This window comes from Rhinolophus hipposideros, assembly GCF_964194185.1.
Source record: "Rhinolophus hipposideros genome assembly, chromosome: 2".
In the NCBI taxonomy this organism is placed as follows: domain Eukaryota; kingdom Metazoa; phylum Chordata; class Mammalia; order Chiroptera; family Rhinolophidae; genus Rhinolophus; species Rhinolophus hipposideros.
In genome coordinates, this window is record NC_138048.1 from 58,368,746 (window position 1) to 58,391,570 (window position 22,825).

Sequence of the window (22,825 nt, forward strand, 5' to 3'; positions counted from 1 at the left end):
AGATCCTTGGCTGCCATTTCATAAACTGACTTGCTGAGAATCTCTGATGTGCTGTGTTAGGCCCAGATGCCTTGGCTATGCTAAGAACACAGAAATTCTTTTGTAAATCTACACGTATGGGTATACCTGTCTCCTGACGGGCAGAAGGACGCGTAAGTGGGAGGCACTGTTGCTGGTCTTCATATTCATACCAGCATAAAAATCTTCTTAAGGAAAGCATGAATCTCTTCTCATATATGTCCTCATTTTCCTTCTATGACATCTATTTATTTCGGTATTTCCATAGCAACTGCAGCTATGAAATTACTCAAACTTAGAGGATTTCTAAATTGTATCAGATTATGCTGAGGGAAAACGCAATGACAATAATGTTACTAATCAGATCAAGACCTTATATCAGTAAACAATTTCATAATGTACAAAACATCACACTTGCTCATTTCTTCTTTTTGAAGACAGGAAAGAACTTATTGTCACTCTAATAAATGTGGATACTGGTACTCAGAAATCAAATGACTTATCCAAGGTCACACCAGCTGAGCAAGGACCAGAACCAATATATTCTATTTATATCAATTTACTGCCCCAGGAAGTTTCATGCCCTTAATTTTAAGCTGTTCATTTATTCAAATCCATAAGAATAATCAAAACTAAGCTTTGAAGAGATCTGTCACTAAGTAGAAAATCATCTCATTGACTTTGCTAATAATGGCACAAATTCAAATTCAAATAACTATTACATAATGTACTTCTTCAACAGTGGATAGGCTATAGTTTAACATATGGTCTCATTATTGCAGGTGGTTCTGTAACGGAAACATCTTTCTCAAGAAATCTAGCAAATGTTCTCCAAATTGTCATAAAGGAAACTTGGTAATATAAACCAAAGAATTTACACTAAGCATATAATTAAAAATAAAATGATATACAAATTTTCCTCAGTCATTTATAGGCATGATATTTACAACACTAAAACACTGGAAAAAACCACCAATACCTTTCCATTGGAAATTATTTTAAAATTTAGCATAAAACTAAACTAAACATAAAATTAAACAGATAAAAAGCTAAAAATAATGATAGTTAACAATAGAAAGCTATATAAGTACTTATAAAGTCAATCGATAGGAAACACAAAACAAAACATGTATAACATGATTAAAGAGAATTACAATGCCTTACAGAATTAAATGTGTTCAATTATAGCTATGTATACACAAGAATTAAAGATTTAAGAGACTATAGTAAAACAGAAATAATCATTGAAGCAAAGATGAAGACATTATTGGTATATTTTCCCTCAAAATTATGTAAATGTTTAGTTTAAATATGATTTAAACTGGATCGATTAAATGGCAAGAATAAATTAAATTTATATTATGCTGGTCTCCTTCCTGGACTCAGAGCATCAAACTTGGGTGGGCCTTACACAGAAATAATTAACTAAACCACTATCTTCAATATTCTGATTCCATCTATTAAAAGAAAAGAAAAGGAAAGAAAACAAGGCTGAGGCCCAGGACCTGGGTTTTCTCTGCTTTGTATAGGATGTCTTTCAGACATCTGTTTCCACCAATGGAACAAGAGACAATTTGACTGGATGACAACATTGCAGGTGCTTGTTCTAAGGGCTTTGGTTCCAAGAGAGATACACCCAGCCGTAGTGTCTCCCTATATTTTATTCTTCTCACTTTCCCAATCCCCTTAAAAGAAAACTCTCTACATTTCTAGTGTTGGTGGCAACTTATTGGACTTACGAAAGTTCAGAAGAAATTAAAATGCTAAAACATTCATTTAAGGGCTGTGCTGAATTCTGAAATCAACATTGAACCAGGCACTGTGAGTAAAGTTTAACTGAATTCTGATAAGATTTAAATTACATTTTAGAGTCACCATGGATAGACCTCATTAAAGAAGAAATCATGATTAAAGTTTCTTATAAGGGAGAAAAGTCAGAAAGAATGGTAAGAATTTCCATTATTTGAATTCAGCCAGGTCTTCCAAGGATGTGACTGATTATCTCCCAGATAATGTTTCTTGTTGTAAGCATAGTATAGTATCAGGCAACCAAAGCAGAAAGAGCTACAGCCTAAAGAATCACCAAGATCCTATGCCTGGAATGGAGATGGAAACCTGAGCCCACACACTGTAGAAACCTGGCATTTATCCAGATTAGACTTTCTTCGGTCCTATCACATATTTAGGAGAGCAAGCAAAGAATTTAAAAATGAGAGAGTGATATGTCTGACAGGCTAAAATAATTTCCTAAAGCACAATGAATCTCACTACACATGTAAGGTCCTCATATTCAGAAACACTAAATAGGCCGAAAACCTTACCAAATTTATCTCAGAATAGCATTCATTCCACTACCATTCCTTGAGCAAGCCAAGTGTACTTTACAAGGATTGCCTCGTTTCATCTTCATAAGCCTCTGGGGAAAATCCTGAAATCATTCCGACTATATAGAGGAGGAAACCGAAGGTTAGAAATATCAAGTAACTCTCCCAAAGAGACAAAGCATTCAGTGATAGAACCAAATTCAAACCCATTATTCTTCACACAGTATTAGATTATATCCCAGTACTGTTCATATGAGTCCTAGCTCATAAGGGATAAAAAACTGAAAACAAACAAACAAACAAAAAAAACAAACGGAAGGAGGCTTCCACAGGAGTATTATTAAAGTAGCAGGAATCAACATAGTCAAAAGAAGGATGGAAACTGGACACAAAAGCTACAAAGATACACAGCGATTGGTCGTTACGCAGCACAGAACTCACTGCGGTGAACACTTTCATGGCGGTGGTCCTATGTGAATGTCATTGTGAATGATCGTCTGCACAGTCTTTTACAAAGCCAGAGACATTTGTAATGTTCTCTTTTCAACAAAACGTTCAAAGGGTGATACCTGAAATATTCTTTTTTATTACAGAAGTAAGCTTTTGGTCACTCGACTTTCCCTGTTATGTAATTGCTCCTTCCAGATCAACAGGACATTACTGTGTTTGTGGTTATGTTCTGGACAAACTAAAACCGTGTGGTGTTTGCACAGAACATGGGACAAGGAGTGCCAATGACTGAATACAGCCCTGGCTCTGACACTAACAACAGAAGATGAAAGTCACTTTCTTCCTCTTTGCGTCTCTGTATTCTCATTTCTAAAGAGAGAAGTTAGAGAAATGATCTTTACAGTTTTTTTCCAGCTCCAGCATTGTGTGACATTACAATGATGCTATATGTTGTTAAGTTGCCGTTGGGGAGGGAAATTAAATAAGAGTGAACTGAAGGAATGCAAAACAGTATTAAATCCTGCAAAATTTTAATCTTGAAGAACTTTCAGATCTGTGCTACAGACTCCAGGGCTGCAATGAGTTAGAGCTCTCAGGTTAAGGAAAAATGCCAAGAAGGCCAGAAACTTCTGCAATAAACTTGAAACTTGGGGATCTGCAAAGCCATGTATAACTCCCGATATCTTGCACCCAAAGCTTCTTTTATGTTTCAGTGCCTGAGCACTGAGGACCATCCCATGGCTCTTTTGTGGGTTTGCAAAAAAAGCACTACTTTTTCCACTAACATGTGTTAAACAGACATATTAAAATCATGCAGAAGGACAGCAAGGAAATTTACTTTAGATTAAAAAACAAGTTTATGTTCATTCGTTAAATTGCTCTATCAGAAGATAGCTTAATGTATAGATTTGTATAGATTGGCAAAAAGTTAAAAAAATGCAAATATTCGTTTTTTAGTCACCCAATGATGTCATTAAAACACAGTTGTTGTGTTCTTTAAAAAAGGAAAACAATTATTAGCTCAGTGAGCAGTTATATTCATTTCCCTTTAAGCTGCTCTGTAATGAAGGGTTTCTCCATTTACATCATTGAAAACGTGGTAGGTATGATAGGTGAGAAACACTCCAAGTAGAAAAGAGCTAACTCAAAGACCCAGGGTTTTGAAAGAGCATTGATAAGTCCAGAGACCCTACAACATTTCTTTACAAATACTGCCAACTTCAAATGCAGGGCGAGACCTAAAAACAAGAGGTGTGACCCTGCTATTTGGAAGACCTTCTGACGCTCCAGGAGGTAATGTGTAGGTCATACACACATGCTTGAAAGTCACAGGGTGATGACCTTCCCAGCAGACCATTAACTGAATGGCAGCCCCAGCCCAACATACCCTTCTGACTTCATATGAGCACATGGAAAAAAACAAGGTATACCAATTTAAACACACATATTTTGAAGTCTGAGGTGAAGTAAAGATCTGACGTCTACATTCTAGCTGCAGTGATTGGCACTTTGCCAAAGAAGATATCTTTGCAAAACACCTGAGGAGTAAATCTGAACTTACAATGTAGCAGGGCTCACAGTAGGCTTTCTTCTCCACCGCATAGAAGGGCTGCCCTCGGAGCTTGTTGTTGCAGACGATGCAAGTAAAACAATCCACGTGGAAGACCTGATCCATGGCAGTGCATCCAGTCCCTTCCCCCACTACATTTTCCCCACAGCGAGCACAGCGGCCTGAAAGATAAAAGGGATTGACTGTTAAGAATACACTGAGGAACACTTTCAGTCCTGCTATAGAAGCCAACATGGGGAAGGCAGCAGAGTTGAAATGTTAGCATCAGCAGTAAGACCGCCACTGTTGCCATCACCACCACAAGAAAGATCGCCGGGACAGCCACCACTACCCCCTGTGAGGACACCATGATGGGGATCCTACGTGAGTCAGTTGAGGAGTTGACCATCACAGCCCAAGATCCCACAGAAAATGACAAAGTAGAACTCAAGTCTCCTGACATCAAGGCCAGTGCTCTGTCTCTTACTCTCACATGGAAGTTAGAGAAGAAGATGACTGAAGAGGGAAGGCACAGAAGGCATCTTCTAGGAAAGCCTTGCTCCTTAGAGAGTCTACGTGTACAATCAGACTATGAGGAAACTGGGTCCAAACTCAAACTTCAATGGCTTTCACAAAAACCCCAGTCATAATCCTCTGCATCCAGCCCTCAGTGACGGGCAGATCAAAAGGTAGTCCCTTTTATATTTCCAGACAGTTCTGGCTGCTGGAAAGTACTTTCTCATAGTGAGCTGGAATGCTTCCTTACTCTAAATACTACCAAATAGTTCTGGTTCTGTGTTCTGAGGATTTATGCAAGAAGTCTCACGTCTTATATTTGCCACTCTAAAACATTACAATTCAGTTAGCATTGCCCCCAAATCTGTCCTTAGTTTGGACATCGCTAAATCCTGCAACACTTCCACATACTGTAGGGTTTTGAGTCCCCCATGGCCCTGAGTTCTGCAAACTTTCAGTATTCTTAAACTGATTTGTGGGGCATCTGGACCACATATGGACATCAAGTTTAGCTTTTTAAAAATCACATTAAGTTTTAAATAATAACAATAAAACATAATTTAAGAAAAATATTTATGTCAGTGAGAAGCACTGTGCAGTTTGCAATCGGTGTTTATATCTGACTCCATCAAAGGAATATTAAGCCAGAGATCAGACCCGCATCAGTTTCCTTTCGTATGCTTTATTTCTATTCAGGTAAAAAAAAAGTCCTACCAAGTAATGACAGGTCCCTGGGAATATCAGCAAGAATATCTAGGCTTTTACAGATACACTATAGCAAGCCTAGTGCTTTCTATGTCTCAGGCATTTTCTCAGTGGTCTATACAGATTAACTCATTTCATATTCACAACAACCTATGGGAAAGGTAGTGTTATTATCCCTATTATACAGATAAGGAAACTGAGTCACAAAATGATTAACTTCAAACTCCAGCCGTCTAGTTTCAGTGTGTATGGTCTTAACCATTATACAATCTTGCCTATGCCTAGCTCTATGCACCAGGTTTGAAAGGAGACCTGATATTATAGAGAGATTTCTCACTGAAGATTGTTTTGAGCACTCCATTACATTGGACCAACAACCATTTCACACCTAAAAATAGGAGAGCTAAATGTTTCAACTTGGGAGAAAAGAGGCAAATATTATTTCTAATCCTCTGTGCTTGCATTTGTCCCTGGAAAGAATTTCTTTTTATTGAAGGATTTGAATGTCTTTACAGTATAACCCATCATTTTTTGCCCCGAAGGAATAAGAAATATCAAGTACTGGAAAAGGAATTAAATTCTTGGAAACTGAGTTGCCTCGACTATAACTGATATATTGTGAAGTCTTGATATCATATTCTTGACATTTGATGGAAACTTTTGTACAATATTTGTAATAAACGTTCTGGTTGGATTTGCAAACTTCTATCCAAGAGTTAACTTGTAACCTGTTTTTATTATAAGATGTATAACCTTAGAAAGGTGCCTTTAACATTTAGGATTTCATTGCTCTTAGTAACAAAATGATAACTAAATATCATTAGTTATCATTTACTAATGATAACTAAGTATCATTAGTTATCAATAACTTAGTAACAAGTTATTTCATATGTGACTATTTTTGTGATTATTCAGAAAAAATAAATTGGTTTATTAGAAAGTTCACTGTGCTATGTTTGAAAATGATGCTAAAATTCTGAGAGCTTCATGCCACTATCCGACAACATTTCATTATAGAAAACATATTGGGGATAACAGGTAAATGGGTCACCGACCCATAAAGTCTAATGTATAGAGAGTCATCATCATATTTAGTATTCAAACTTTTCTCTTTTAACTGCCTGTGCAGAAATCATCACATTCATCATCCCAGCGTATACAGAATCACTTCCAATATTTATACTGGAATGCTGTTCATTAAAATGTACATTTGTAATATTAATCTGAAGTAGTATTTATGGTATTATTTTTATTACTATTTTTTCCACCTCCACTGAATCATATTCAAATCATGATCTATTTTTGCTGAACTGGAGAAATAATGGAATACAATACTAAATAATAAAAAATGTAGAGTTAGCAGCAGCAGAAAAAATACATCATAATGTGACATCAAAATACTCTGAGTGGAATGGCACTGTTATTGAATGTTGATTAACCAACAGCATTCAACAGACAGGCTTTGTGGCACATGTGCAATCTTTAAGAATGTGATGATTATTAAGGATACGTTGGATTCCTGTGAAAATTTTCATTTTCAAATTTCAAACTTAACAAATTTTAAATTTGTTAAATACAGCTCAACAAAATTAATTGTAATTATTACTCTTTCCTTTTCTAGACACAAAACTGGACTCTGATAGTCCACCAGGGACTACCACACTTAGGGAAAAACACTGTTTTGGCCAAATGCTTTCGACGGTTGGCCATGCGGGTCTACAAAGCAGGTAAAAGCAGCAGTTATGATTCAGATCATGGCTGCCCAGAATGTAACATCTGGAATCTAAGAGTCTGAGCCTACAGGGCTGATGGAGAGTTTGAGAGCTACCAGTGAGGACTGGGGAGAGATTTCAATCACTGATTAGACAAAAAGATCAAAGCAGAGCCCTAAAGGTCATACGAAAAGATAAGCACTGGATTTGTCATTCCATTCAACAGGCATTCTCCAGGTTTCTCCTCTTTGCCCAGTACTATATTCTGTGTCTGTATGACATACAGAAATGGATTAGACAATATCAGTACTTTTACAGTCATTATGAGACTATACACATTCCACAATCACGTGACAAAATGTCACATGAGAAAGTGCAATGGAAATGTGGAAGGAAAAATAACATCTGAGAAGGCTCAGGAAAAGTTTTATGGAGAAAGAGGTATTTGAGCCCAACCTTAAAGGACGGAATTTTGACAGGTGGGTATGAACGAGGAAAAAAAAAAGATCTTAGTTTTTCCAAAGAGGGAATGAGTGGCGGGGCTTACTGGATCCAATACCCTGCCATGATTTGGTGCTGGCACAACAAGGCTTTGTCTTCTCAGCACTAAAAGCAGATGAACTGTATTCATAAGGAACAATCTTCTCCTTTATATTTGGGAGAATATTCTTCCAGAGTGGGTCAAACTAATATGCTGGACGCAGACATGACCAGCTCTCCTGCCTCTCCTATTTTTCCTATTCTTGGGAGGAATTGGGACACTAGGCTCGAGGGCAGTCAGTCTGGCACCTTTAAAATCACAAGCGCAGAAAAAGAGCGAAGAATAAAAATTAAAAATAGCTCTACACATCAGCGGGACACAAAAGGTGCCCGAATGTTCCCTTTTCACATTAATAGAAACTTATACAAACTGCTTTTCAGGGAGGCATTCGGAATGGAAAGAAAGTTACTCAAGCATAGTGCATTCTTCCCTCTACAGGGGCTTCTGCTACACATTACTGAAAGCATACCACAGTCTACTGATGCCCTTCTTTTAGACAAGGAGCTCAGCGTTTAAACGAGAACCACCAAGGCAATGGTACCAGATTTGAAGGCATCAGAGCATGAAGGAAACATAGTTGATTAGGGGCCGGTAAGAATCCAGAGTCAAGTTCAGACCCAAGGCTGGTACGAGGAGCTTGTGGGCAAGGCTTAACACATTAACTGAAAAAATGCAACAACAGAGGATCAAACAGCCTGGGTAGGAATTTTTGTCAGTGAATTAAGACACCTGAAACAAAAAAAAAAAAAAAAAAAAAGCAAAACGTGTTTCTATATTATTGCTTTTTATAGATGTTGTTTTCTCTTCGTTCCTCCTACTATAGCAACCTCTGGAACATGTCTGAAACTCTTCCTTCCCATCACATGCCTACTACCTAAATTGGGCTTATCTTTCATGGACCATGGCAATGGCTTCCTGATTGTTTTCACTATCTCTGATTTATTTCCTCGTGCAAATGGTAAGTTGTTATGAAAGTCTTAGTACTTGAGCTAAAGTCTGGAAGGTTACACAGTTTTTGAACAAGTCACTTTTAGGAATGGCATAGGTAGACAGTGACATTGCAGGCAAACCACACGTTGAACAGTGGAAGTGGAGCAGTGGAACATGAGTTTTCATATTTAATGATTCCAGTTTTCTCTTTTTGTAATGGGAATTTCTTTCCCTTATAATGTGAAAATAAAATTTTATTAAAACATTTTTTTTTCCTGTGATCAGTACGTCATTAATACAAGAGGCTCTCTTTTGCAAACATTGCTTGGTTTTGAGGTGGGACCGAAATGTCCATAGCAATTTTGAGGGTTGGTGTCATAGTAATCCCCTGATGACATACTCTAAAACTTGTATTTTATTCAACATCAAAAGTAAAATAGCAAATTTATGTAGACATCAAGCCAGGTCACATTTGTCTTCATGTCCTCCTTGCTTGACTTATAATAGAAATTTTAGGCACAAGCAAAATTAATATTCTGTCTTTATTATAAAGAATTGAAACTCTATATGCCAATTATACAATATATCAGCTTTCTCATTAAACACCTTCTAAAACATATTCTGAACAAAGTCCTGTCCCAAAAATTGAATCAATAAGGTTATATCAGGGTAGTGAAATGAGGATAAAGTTTTCCTAGAAACAATTTATTCTGCATATGGCCACTGGAGTTATCATCTTAAAGCACAGCCTCCATTAAGCTGATTCAGAAATTATCCTCCACTAAAGGCACAAAAATACAATAGAACAAGTTTGCATTCTACGTGTGACAGGAGCATATCACATTCACTGAAGGTTCTATCTAGACATGTGGAATTTTCTAATCACCAAAGCTTTTATTTTATGGAACCCTGTGACATCAATCCATGTAATAACAGACAACCTGTTATTTAAACCTCTTAAGTTCTAGGACAATGATTCTCAGTCTTGCTGGTATGTTGCAATCATCTGGGAAACTTAAAAAAAAAATACTGATCTTTGGGTCCTTGATCCAGAGATTCTGATTTCATTAATCTGAGGTGGGATGTCCTAGGATGGAAGTTTTAAAAGCCTGTCTGGTGACTCTAATTTTCAGTCAGTTTGAGCCACTGTTCCACGGGGTGTCTATTTCTGTACTGCTTGTCAGGAAAACAGCTGACAAGTATCACCCAAACAGGTTTCATCTGCATGCAAAACAGTTTGGGGCAGACTGGTAACAATGAGTTGGCTGGAAACAATTTTTTGTTCTGTGGCATCATAATATGTGTTGCTTTCATCAACAAGAGTAATCTCCCTTATGTCTTAGTTTGAAGAGTTTTCCGTGGCTTTCCATCCTTTGACAACTACATGAACAGAATCCACTAAGTTTTCTCATAAACTATTTGCTAGTACTGAGTCAGAGAAAGTAGTTCACTTAATTATAAGCACTCCTATGGAACAGGCTTCTTTTGTGTCTCACGTGGCATTGCTTTCTCATGTGGCATTGCTGTATAGCCTTAGACCATACAGAATCTACAAAGAATGTCAACTGGCAGCCATTTAAGGTGTCGACTTAAATGGCTATCACATATTACATCATACATCAAATTTATTTATTGCTATTTCTCTTGGACTCTGCATTTAAGTAATGTAGCAATATTCAGTCTCTTATGGTTAGTGCTACTGAGCTCTGTGAATACTGGAACCCTTATCAGATTTTAAGAGCGGGACTGCAGAACACATTCAGTTCTGTTACTCTGCTTGTGTATACACAACTGTATTATACTACTCCCTATGTTATTGCTTAGGTGGCCCTTGCAGAAATGCTTGAAGATTCAATGGGTACATGGATGGCAGGCTGAAGGAGGGGGCAGGCAGCTGTTTCCCTCTTTCTTTCTCTTCCCTATACAGTTTCTCTCTCTCTCTCTCTCTCTCTCTCTCTCTCTCTCTCTCTCTCTCTCTCTCTCTCTCTCTCTCTCGCATACATATGCAGACAGGAAAAGGAGCAAGGAGCAGTGACTGCTAGGAACAGTGGTAGACATGTGAAACATGGTAAATGAGAAACAATTTTTTGTCTCTCATTTCATTGACAGATAAGAAACAAAATGAGAAATATTTTAAGTGCAAAATATGAAATTAAAGTAGGGTGAAAACAAAACAAAAGAAACCCCCAAATTGTCAGAGAGACCAGTTCAGGAACAGGCAAACAAAGGCCTGGGCAACAAACCTTATGTGATAGAGTGAAGGCTGAGTTACTGGTTGATAAAAGGAAGTTATTATGAAGTCTAACCATGAGGTGATTCATTTACAGATATATATTTGCTTAGGTTGGACCTTCAGGTAAGTAGGTGAAATGGAGGGGGAGTCCCACACAGGTTGCTAAAAGCAAGTATATTTCACTAATTTAAATATACTGCATTGGAAAAAGTGTTACAAAAAGATAAAAAAAAAATTACTGTGCTTTTTTTATCTGTACCAGGCACTGCCTAAGCACTACACATACATTCTCTCATTTAGCCTCAGCAACCTTTATCAATACTTATTTGATAGATAAGAAACTTGAGTTTAAGTCACTTGGCCAAGGTTTCAAAGGTAGAATATGGTGAGAATGGGATTAGAACCAGGTCAGACTTCTAAAGCTCATCTTCTTATACAGCATGTGCTTTCTTGTGAATACATTTTATTATTCAGTCACAACTCTGATATTTTTATCACTGTTTACGAGTGCAGCCCTTTCCCACTCCCAGAGAAAGCAGAAAAGCCAGTACAGCATCATTTCTCCAGACCCCTAGTCTCAGGAGCTCTCGGTCAATGTCTGATCTGCTCCAGGTGGGGAAATCAATAGCGGTGAGGGTCCTTTAGAGAAGATCTTGAAGGGCTGAACCTCAGACTCTGGCTTCCCACCAGGAAAACTTTCAAAAATACTGATGCCCATGATTCACTTGCAAAGATTCTGATTTATTTGGTGGGACCTTGAAATAGCGGGGTTAATGCGCAGTGGGTTTGGGAACCATTGCGCTGACCCACTGCTCTGAAGGGAACTGTGCGTTTATGTGTTCCACAGAGGACAGTATGTACTGGAATATTCTTAGAAAGCAATGGTGGCTAGGACCAAAAGTCCTTGCCCTGCGAGCTACATCCTAGGAAACTGCACTTTGTTGGGACCATGTACCCTGGTTCCATCCTCCACTAAACTAATTAAGCCCTTTCTCAAGACAACCCCTTTCTCAAGACAACCCCTTTCTCAAGACAACATCTATTCTCTGGAAAAGTAGGAAAAACAAAACCCAAAACCAGACAAGAAGAAGAAACTCAAAAGAAAAGCAGAACAAAACACAACGTAGCTTTGCATGTTTTGGCTATAACCTTTAAACAAAGTTACACATAACATGATGTAAAGGTAATCAGACAGAACTGGGGGTGCTCCTCACTAGCTATGGGAGCCTTGACAAGTTTTCAGGACCTCTGAGCCCGAGGTCCCTAGTTTTTAAAACATGCAACTAAGTCTACTCCCTGGAGGGACAGGTGGTCCCATTGAGTCATCTATCCAGCCGTTCTGTCAACCCCTCAGCAAACACCCTTCCTGTGCTTCTGTTCTGTGCCCAGTTCTGTGCCCAGTGGGAACTTTTCTCAGCCTCTATACCAAGGAGATGACAATGACGGCCTTGACTACCTGGCCATGAAGGTCAATGAGGGTAATGGCTACAAAGTACCTAGTACAGGTGCTTCTTTGTCTCCCTCCAACTACAGGAGATGTAGGAAAACTTCAACGTGAAGAGCTCCTTATGACTCAGATCAGAGGTATATACACTCTGGACCATCCTCTAAAAATGATAGTCACTGTGGGATCATAAAGGCAGCCGCCTCTGTGAGGCAGTTATGTAAGGTTTGTATTTACCAATATGCTACTCACAGAATTTCGTGCTAGAAATTCAATCCCAAACCTGACAAAATGTGTGGATCCCAGAGAGATGGTAATCGTCAGTATTTCTTCAGCACGTATTATTTGGCAAGCATTAAATTTTTGAATGTATTATCTCATTCAATCCTTCAAACAACCTCCTGAAGTAGGTCCCATCATTGTCTCTAGTAGAGTTGAAGAAATGGCAGCCTAGAGAGATTCAGTAACTTGCCCAAGGCTACAGAGTTAAATATTGATGTTGGAATTAGGGCCCAGACAGTCTGGCTTTAGAGCTCTGTCCTCCCCTAACCTGGTTTATTACTTTAAAACTCCAAAATTCCTAAAAACATCCGGTCTGGCAGAAAGCTTGTGTAAACCTTATAACATCCCTGACAGAAATATTGGTATTCATTTTGGCTAAAGGAAGACTTCTCCTCAAGTTAATTTTTACACACGAACATTTTCATATTCTCACTCTTAATTTTTAATTTCTTCTTCTATATTTAAAATTTAGTTTGTGATTGATCTGCTAACAGTAAAAAAAATATGAATGTCTACTAGTGAAGGTACCACTGCTACTGCAATGATTATTTTTGACTTATGATTTGAATCTGCTGTATGGTATCTCTTATGGGAATTTGTGTTTTCCCTCAAGCTCCACTCAAAACTGAAAAAAACTTTAACTGTGCCCAGTTATTTTCAGTTTTTTTGGTGGGAAATCTCCAAACGTATTCTGGTTATTTAGGAGCAAACCTAACACTGAGGTAACTCAAGAGGATGTGTCTAAAGTTATTGTATTTCAGTGCCCAACAGTAGCCATGATTTTCTCCTTATGATGTTAACAAGCACTCTTTCTGTTTATACAGTGCTTTATAATACTATACACATTTTCTCACCTGATGCTACCAAAAAGAGCAAGAGGAAAATCATAGCTAACATTACTTCCTTTACACTTCTGATACATGGAGACTGAGAGTAATCCTGCAAGTTCACATAAAACATAATTTCCATATTCTCATTTGATTCTTACAATAACTGAAAGCTGGATAAGACAATTCCCCTTTTTAAACAAATAAGTTAACCAAGGAATAACCTTGCGACTTCAGATGTAGATGGTAGAGTTGGGATTCAAGATCAGCTCAACTGGCCCCAAGACTCGTGGTCTTTGAGCTGGACCATATTACCTGTACACCTGGCACTGGCCCGAGAGATGGGTGGTATTTTCACCTGACACTATGTCCCAGGGAAGCCAATTAGTCTTACTTGGGTTTTGATTTTTCTACTTAGTGCTGAAATGCCCATAATGCATTGTTAAGAGGACTTAAAAAGTCTTCGAATGTAAGAGTATGTGGCGAACTTAGAAAGCAGCCAGTCAAACCTCATTGAAACATGCAAAAGCAAAGGCTCAGAGAGAGGCAGTGATGAAAGTTTCTCTAGCAAGCTGACAGCAGAGAAGGCTTGAATCCAGTCCTTCAGGCTCTCAGGGTAATGCTCTTTCAGCTGCATAAAACCATCTCCCAGGTGTGCCACCTTGAGTTTAGTTTCTTCCCACTAGTAGGCACTGTTGCCTGTGCATGAGAAATTCTCCCTCCACAGAAGGTAAAATTTCACTGTAAATGGGAGTATTGTGTAGGACACTGCAGTCCATGAGGATGACTCCCACATGATTCCAGAACAAAGTTAACTCCATTGCCATCAGAATCAGCACAACTATCCCATTTCTGTCTGAAACACCCTGGTGTGTTCTGCATTTGCACATCTGTGTGTTCTGAAAATCAAAGGAATGCTGACTATAACCAAGCTGTGTTGACAGTCCGGATTTTTGCTAAAGACCTTCAACTTTGCATTGCCCCTATGTACTATCTCTAATAATCCCACAGTGCAGCGGATATGGGGTAGTGGGTTTCTCAGAGGTACCTCAGGGACAGAGCAGGCCAGGCTCTGATCCCTGTTTGACCATAGCTGGTCTGAACTGCTATGTTTTGCACATTTGAATTGTGCTTAATATTCACTTGATAGAAGGTTTCTGGTTTTCTTTTCTTTCTTTTTTTTTTTTTTTTAAAGAGTGAAAACCACTCTATTGGAGTAAGACATAGATTTATAGATTTTTGTTTGAAGAACTGGCTTCTATCCTACCTCTACCATATACATGATCTGTGACTTTGGACAAGTTACTTCATCTATCTAAGCCAGTACTAGGTACCTCAATAGTAATCCCAGCCCTAGGTGACTCAATGTGTTATTGGAAGGAATACACACACACACACACACACACACACACACACACACACACACATGACAATAAAATATAAGGAATTGAAATATATCACTAAAATAAATTTATTAGGCATATTGGTATAATTCACACGCACAATAGAGCAGAAGGTACTTATATATTTGGGGCTTCCATCCCCAGATCACATTCTAAAAAATTCCTATGCAAAATCCACAAGATGGAATGCAGTACTGGATATGAGTGGATATATTTTGAGGATCTAAGCTTCTGGGAAATGCTAGCAGTGCCATTTATCTTCTCAGTGGAGTGGGTAGATGGATAACATCAATATTTGACATACGATGCCACATCAGACCTCAGAGGGAGACCCAGGCACAGAGCCTTAAACCCCAGGCCACCTCCACCTTTGTGTGTATGTAAAATCCTCATTGCTAAATGGCAGTTTGCAAGTGATTCTTCCGGCACTTGCATAGCAACACTGAGCTCTGTGAGCGATAAAGTGACGTCTTGGGAACAGTTATTAATACACATATGTATGCACACAGTATGTAAAAATATGCATGGTTGAAAGCGACTGGTGTAGTACTTTTAGGCAATACTTCCCACTGGGACTATGCTCCTGGAAAAATTCCTCTTCCTCTCAAGAAGCTTGCACAATCATCTGCTATCACTTACCAGAATGTTTGGGATAAAAATGGTGTCAATTTTAAGGAAACACTCTTCTCAATTTTCTTTGTTAACATCTGAATAAAACATGAGAAGCTACCTACTTTTCCCCTCTTCCCTTTCATTCAGAGAATAAGTCCCTTCACAATCTTGCTTTGTGTGTAGAGGAAGTAGTCACTCTTCTTGGCCACCTCCCAATTAGCAGAATTCACTGGGTTTAAGAGTAGAAAAATTTAAATTTCATTCTAATAAACTCCGCTGGCTATCATTATTTCTGAAGTACAGCACAATGTTTTATAATAAGAACACAGCAAAAAATCATATTTCTACCTTGTGGGAGCTTATAGCCCTGTGAGATCACGAGAGAGTAGCAGATGGCAGGCACAAGAACGTACTATAGGCAGGATTTGGTTGGGATTGAAGGAACACTTTCTGAACCATATGAAAGTTTGGAAAATGGAACAATTCCATAAGAAGCCATGTACCTGGGCTGGACATGTACTTTCTATCTCCTTCTATAAAACGAATACACTTAGTCAAGTGTTTTTCTAAGCACCTTCGATTTTTCATTCTGAGATAAAATGAACAGGCAAATTGAAGTTAGATTAAGCCTGTTTGAGAGTAAGGAGAATCTGCTCAATGGTGATCTTTGGATAGCCCTTCAAGACCTCAAATTTATGGAAACACTATAAAAGTCAAGAAATAAAAGTCATAAGAAAACCGGGTTATAGGCATGTTCTGTTTATGTCAGCAGAGAAGTTCTGGGCAATTCCTCTTGTACTCTTGTAGTTTCCACTTTTAGATGATCATATTTGGTAAACACATTTAATTTTTACAGGATGACTAATACCTATGTGCTTAATAATCAGTGAGATAAGTCAAGGGCTCTCCCTTCCTACGACTTACAGGGAACTTCCAGCAACCATGTAAATCCATAGAAACTGCACAAAAACAGATAAGCTAAGTAATGGGTACTTGCATCAGCTTCTGCTACATGCTTTTATTTGTAGTTCTGTCTTGGGCAAGAGATAGCACACAGGGGGAATGCAAAGTTGAAGGTCTTTAGCAAAAATCTGGACTGTAAACACAGCTTGGTATTATCAGCATTCTGTTAAGTTCAAAGAAGAGATAGTTACAACAAATACAGCTTGCTTTATTTCTGAAACAAAATTGTGCACATATTTGTGGCCACACTACTAATTAACCTGTAGATTGTTCCTTTCATCTAGTCAGTACGTTTTTCTCCCCCCTGTTACAACATGTTGGGGTTATTTTTTCCCATCTGGAACATACTCAAACTGTTCTCTTCTAGGCACTACAGAGAAGAATTGTACAAATGATGAAGAGACTAGAGACATAGTTGTACAGAAAGATTAAAGGAGATATATATGTACCTGTAACGAGGCTGGAGGATGACGAAGGAGTGCCATGATGATGGTCTATAAATACTTGAAATGTGTAAACACCAAGGAATAATTTAGCTTGTTAAAGGTGGTAGAACTGAGAGTGATGGTGTATATTCAAGGAAAGGGAAGATCTCTATTAAAGAAAAAAACTTTAAATGCAGATATTATCCATGGGATATAGCAAAATTGGAACAGAGAGTAGTTGAAAAAACAATGGGGATTAAGAGTCAGAAGACATGAAGTTGTATGTTGGCTTTACCACATATAGTCCTGTGGCCTTAGAAAGGTTATTTAACCAACATGGGCTTCAGACCACTCTTTCGTAAATTAAAGTATGAACCAGCATTAGAGACTTTTGAAGTGGTCTCCAATGAACCTTAAGAATTCTAGGGATTCAGCTATATTGGGTCCTTAAAGCAGGAAGAAGAGTGGAGGGGAGTGGTGATTGACGAGAGCCCCTTTTATCAGTTTCATTGTTATACCATCAACTTACTCAGAATAATTTTTCAGGAATTTACTGACTTAAAAAATGTTTGCACAAGAAATTTACTGACTTTAAAAGTTTGAAACAGGTATTAGAGATCAGTTTTAGACCCATTCCTGTTCAAGACTCCTGACAAGATAGAAGACTCACCATGTTTCCCTGAAAATAAGACCTAGCTGGACCATCAGCTCTAATGAGTCTTTTGGAGCAAAAATATAATATAATACTGTATTATTATATTATATATTAATATAATATATTAATATTATTATATATTAATAATTATATATATTTATATAACATATAAATATATATATAAAATATATAAATATATACAATTAATAATAATATATTATATATTATATATTATGATATATTAATATAATAAAAGACCAGACCCTATAATATAATATGATATATAATATAATACCCAGTCTTATTTTAATATAAGACCAGGTATAAGACCAGGTATAATATAATATAATATAATATAATATAATATAATATAATATAATAGACCCGATTTTATTTTAATATAATATAAGACCCGGTCTTATACAATATAACATAAGACCGGGTCTTATATTAATTTTTGCTCCAAAAGATGCATTAGAACTGATGGTCCAGCTGGGTCTTAGTTTCGGGGAAACAGGGTATTAAAGTTACACTTTCACAAAATGTTTACTGATTACCTACTATGGGCCAACACAGCAGAAGCAGTAAGACCGATACATCTTCGTGGAATTCACATTTCAAATGCAACTTTTAATACAGAATTACCAAAAATTCATAAATAAAGAGGAATAAGTCACGCAATTCCCTGTATGATTTAAAATAATTCTATTGAACGTTTATTAAACACCTAACTACCAGTCCTTAAGACTGGTGATGAATAAAATAATGTAGAGGGTAAAGATTCAAACTAAACAGAGACAGGGTGCTCATTAAATGTCAGACACCATGTGTCAAACTAGGAATCCTCAGTTTCCATCCGAGTGGCCCTCAGTCGTGTGTCTGTGCAAAACCAACACTGCTTTGAGCAGAGCCTGACTCCTGCTCCAAACTGCTACCAAAGTCAGTAGTATTGGATACTAACTCAACTCATGCCATTTGAACTTGCTATTGTAATTATTTAACTAACTATTGTATAAATTAATAAAAAAAGAATTAAAATATTTTAACTTTTAAAATCACATCTAAATAGAATGCTTTGGAAAAGTTCTATAAAAAAACATTTCACTTAGGAAGAAAAAGAAGAGAAGCTGTTCAATTAGGTATGGATGAGCAACTTTAAAATATTAGGGACAAAACTTAAAAATCGAGAAGCGTACTGCACTCACTTTGTTTCACAAGTATCTTTAAGTTCTTGTTCTCCTCGAAAGAAACCCAAACTGGAAATTGCAGAGGTCCCATTATAGCTTTATTCGTTATAACTCACGTCAGACAAAGGCTGCCAGCCCTCACTCAGATATGCTTCGGCCATATATTTTTTTTAAATGATGAAAATGCTTTTGTTGTTTATTTATTAAAACAAACTTGATTGAGATATAATTTACCTAAAATAAATAAACCCATTTTAAGTGTACATTTTGATAAATTTTAAGAAATTCGTAGGCCCTTGTAACTACCACCGTAATCAAGTTCTAGAATATTCCCTTTACCCAAAAAGAGTTCCCTTGTACCCCATTAGTGTTAAACCTATCCCCCAGCCTCAGAAAACCATTGATTGTTTTCTGTCACTATAGGTTAAATTTGCCTATCTAGTATTTTAGAAAACTGGAATAATATAGTATGCAGTATTCTTTTTCTTTCCTTCTTTCTTTCTTTTTTTTGGTTCAGGGAAGGGACCTGGCTCCATTTACTCAGCATAATGTTTGTGATGTTTTCCCATGTTGCTGTACTTACTAGTGGTTCATTTCCTTGTGACTGATGTGTACCATTCCATTGTAAAAATATAGCATAATATATCCTTTCATCTGTTGATGGGCATTTGAGTTGTGTCTAGCTTTTGGTTATTGCAATTAAGCTGCTAAGAACTTCTGTGTACAAATCTGTGTGTAGAAAAAAGTTTTCATTTCCCTTGGGTTACTATATGGGAGGAGAATGATGAACCATATGGAAAATATGTGTTTAACTTTTTAAGACTCTACCAAACTCTTTTCCAAAGTGGTTGTACCATTTTACATTCTCACTAGCAGTTAAAAGAATTCTAATTGCTGCTCCTTCTAGTTACAACTTGGTGATGTCATTCTCTGAAATCTTAGCAGTTCTAAGCAATGTGTAGAGGTACCTAATGGAATTATAATTTGTATTTTCTGAAGACTATAGCTTTAGAGCATTTTTCATTTGCTTATTGTTTTTTGTGTAGTTAATTTGAGAAGTGTCTGTTCAAACATTTTGCCTCCTTTTTAATTTTGCCTACTTTTTACTCTTCAAATTCTAGGAATTCTTTTTATATTCAGGACACAAGCCCTTTGTCAGATACATATACACTGCACTTATTTTCTCCCAGGATATGTCATTTATTTTTTTTTTTTAAGTGGTGTGTTTTGAAAAGCAGAAGTTTTACAATTTTTATGAAATCCAATTTATCTTCCCCCCCCCCCCGTTTTTGGCTTGTGGGGTTTTTGTTTGTTTGTTTGTTTTTGTATCATCTCTTGAAAATATTTGCTTCCCCCAATGTCATAAGTATTTTCTAATAAAAGTTTTATAGTTTGGCTTTTACATTTAGATCTATGATCCAAAATATGTGTAAGATGTTTACAATGAGAACCACGAAAACATTGCTGAGAAAATTAAATGAGATCTAAATAAGGGGGGGGTATTCCACGTTCATGTATTGAAAGACAATATTGTTAGAAGTGTCATTTCTCCTCAAATTGATTTATTGAGCATAAATCCTACCAGATTTTATTGGTATAAAATGCTAAACTAATTTTAAGATTTGTATGTACATGCAAAGAATGCAGAATATGCCAAACAATTTTGAAATGAAGAACAAAGTTGAAGGACTTACATTACCTGATATCAATATTTGCTCTAAAGCTATAGTAATTAAGACAGTGGGGTACTGGCACAAGAACAGACATAAAGAGAAAAGATATTTAAATTAAATTATGTAATCTGTTCTCTCAACTGGGATTCCCCAATTCAAAGTGCATTCTGATTCGTTCATTGGACCCAAATGCATTCAATAAGGTTCTACTGTATTTTTCTCCATAAAATTTTGCCACAGAATTTCAAGGTTTTAGTTTAAATAACACATTCAGGAAAGCACCATGCTTGTTTTACTCATTTCCTCTATTATGATATTAAAAACTAGTGTTTTGAGTTTTTTTGATAGTGCATGCCAGTGAAACATATATTGCCTTTTTATGTATTTGTTCTTCCAGAAGGACATTTGTATATATCTTATCAAATAAATTAATGTTTTGCCTCAAATCTGCTTATTTGCTAAAAAAAAAAAAATAATTGTGCATAGTCATGGAAACTAGGAAGAGGCAGAGGATCAACAGAGAGATTTTACATTTTGTCAAGAGATCAGAATTAGTACTTGGTTTTTGATGTTTAACAAACAAGAAAACCCACACGCATTTTTTTTTTCCTGGTGGGGGAAAGATGATAATCATTTTGCAACTCAGAAGAATCAAATTTAAAAGTGTTTCATTATGATGAAGTCACTCTCATGGATGACTACAGAAAAATATAAATTTTACAACCTGCTGAGCACATCAAATAAGTTTAACCGTACAATCACAATCTGAAGGAAAAAGACTACTAAATGGTTCTTACCCTATGAATTCAGGCTTATTTTTCATTTCTTATCATTTATCGTGCCTGAAATATTTAAAGTAAGTTATGAGATCTTAAAGTATAAAGTACTCCTTATAAAGGAATGTTCTTCACTAATAAATGAGAGTAATTTTTCTAACTCTGTGGAATAAAATATTCATAATGGATTAATGTGAAAAGATAGAGACACAATTAAATGTAATTTCTCTTTATTAAAATTAATGTCAGATATTGGGCTTGGATAGGTATGCTCTAATAGAAAACATGAATGTAGCAAAGCGTAAAACATATTCCATTTTTCTTGTAGACCTAAAATGCAAAAGTTTATTCTTCCGTTCACAGGTGGATCCATTTACTCATTGTTATTACCCTGAGAAAATTAAAGTTCAGAATCCTTTAGGCTACATCGTCCCTATTGCAAAGGCAACATTTAGTAAACTATAGCAACAGAGCAATTGGCTTCATGTGTCTGTTAATGCCCACATTAGCTCCCATATTGATAACCTGGAGGAAATTGCCTTACAGAGTCTATTAGTACCTGGGGTATATTTTGCCCTCGGGTGGACACTGCTGATTTCTGTGGCTATTCCGCCTGAGAAACAAAAGGCAAACATTTTTTCAACTCTTGAGTATCAACAAACTCAGGCCAATGATGGTCACTGAATGATAGTCATTGGTCATTTACCTTCCTAAAATGTGAGACAGAAGACCTGAGAAGCAATTTTAAAGATTATTATAAAATGGCACTGTTGTCAGTTAAAGTGTTATTATCAAGCAAACACAGGAACGACTCCAAATTCTGGAAAGACAGGATGATTGTAACTCAAAGGGCTATTACAAATCCTGGCCTTTAGCAGTCCGGTAGATACTATTGTTGTATCCATGCAGAGCTGCTTTGCCAAGGATATTTGTGACCCTGAAGCAACTCCTATCTTTAGTTAGGAGGTAGCCCATTCTCCTGGATGGGAATCAATTTTCAAGAACTTTAGGCTTATCATATTCCCCTTTGCAATTTCCCCAGAATTTCATCTCCTAAGGACTTAGGCACTGACATACCATTTGAGATTTAAAGACCTCCATTCTACTGTAAAACGTAATCCGTATACATCTCCTAAGAATCAGGACAGATCCCTCCAATCTTACAGACAGTTACATGAGTTTCCTTTATGACTCCTCTGTTTCTCAAGTGCTTCATGTTTTCCAATTTCTCTGTCTTTGCTTAAGTTGTTCTTCGTCTCTTGATGCCCTGCATCCCATTTTCATTATTCACAATTATACATCATTATCCAGTGCCTGCCTCAAAGGCTGCCTTCTCCAAGAAGCCAGACAAGAAATAAGTCCTTTCCTGCTTTCCTTATTTTCTCCCTCCCTTCATTCCTTCTCTTTTACTAATGAATACTGCAGTGTTTCCCCTTCTGTGAATTGCCCATTTAAAACTTTGACCCATTTTTCTGTCGGGTAGTTCACAAAGCCTTTCTTTATACCACACCCCCCCAAAAGTCCATATAATATCTCCCTGCTTCAAATTACTGCAGAGATTTTAACTCTTTTTTAGTGATCAAATGGATTTGTTTCATGC

At 36.9% G+C, this 22,825-nt stretch overlaps 1 protein-coding gene across 16 annotated transcripts in view; it reads right to left on the reverse strand.

The window, feature by feature from the left end:
* Positions 1-22,825, reverse strand: part of LPP (LIM domain containing preferred translocation partner in lipoma) — a 639,752-nt gene that overhangs the window by 101,368 nt on the left and 515,559 nt on the right. For all 16 annotated transcript variants that reach the window (XM_081077935.1, XM_081077930.1, XM_081077934.1 and 13 more), the window contains one exon: positions 4,354-4,523. In XM_081077935.1, coding sequence (XP_080934061.1) covers positions 4,354-4,523 — 170 coding nt within the window. The remainder of the gene's footprint in view (positions 1-4,353; positions 4,524-22,825) is intronic.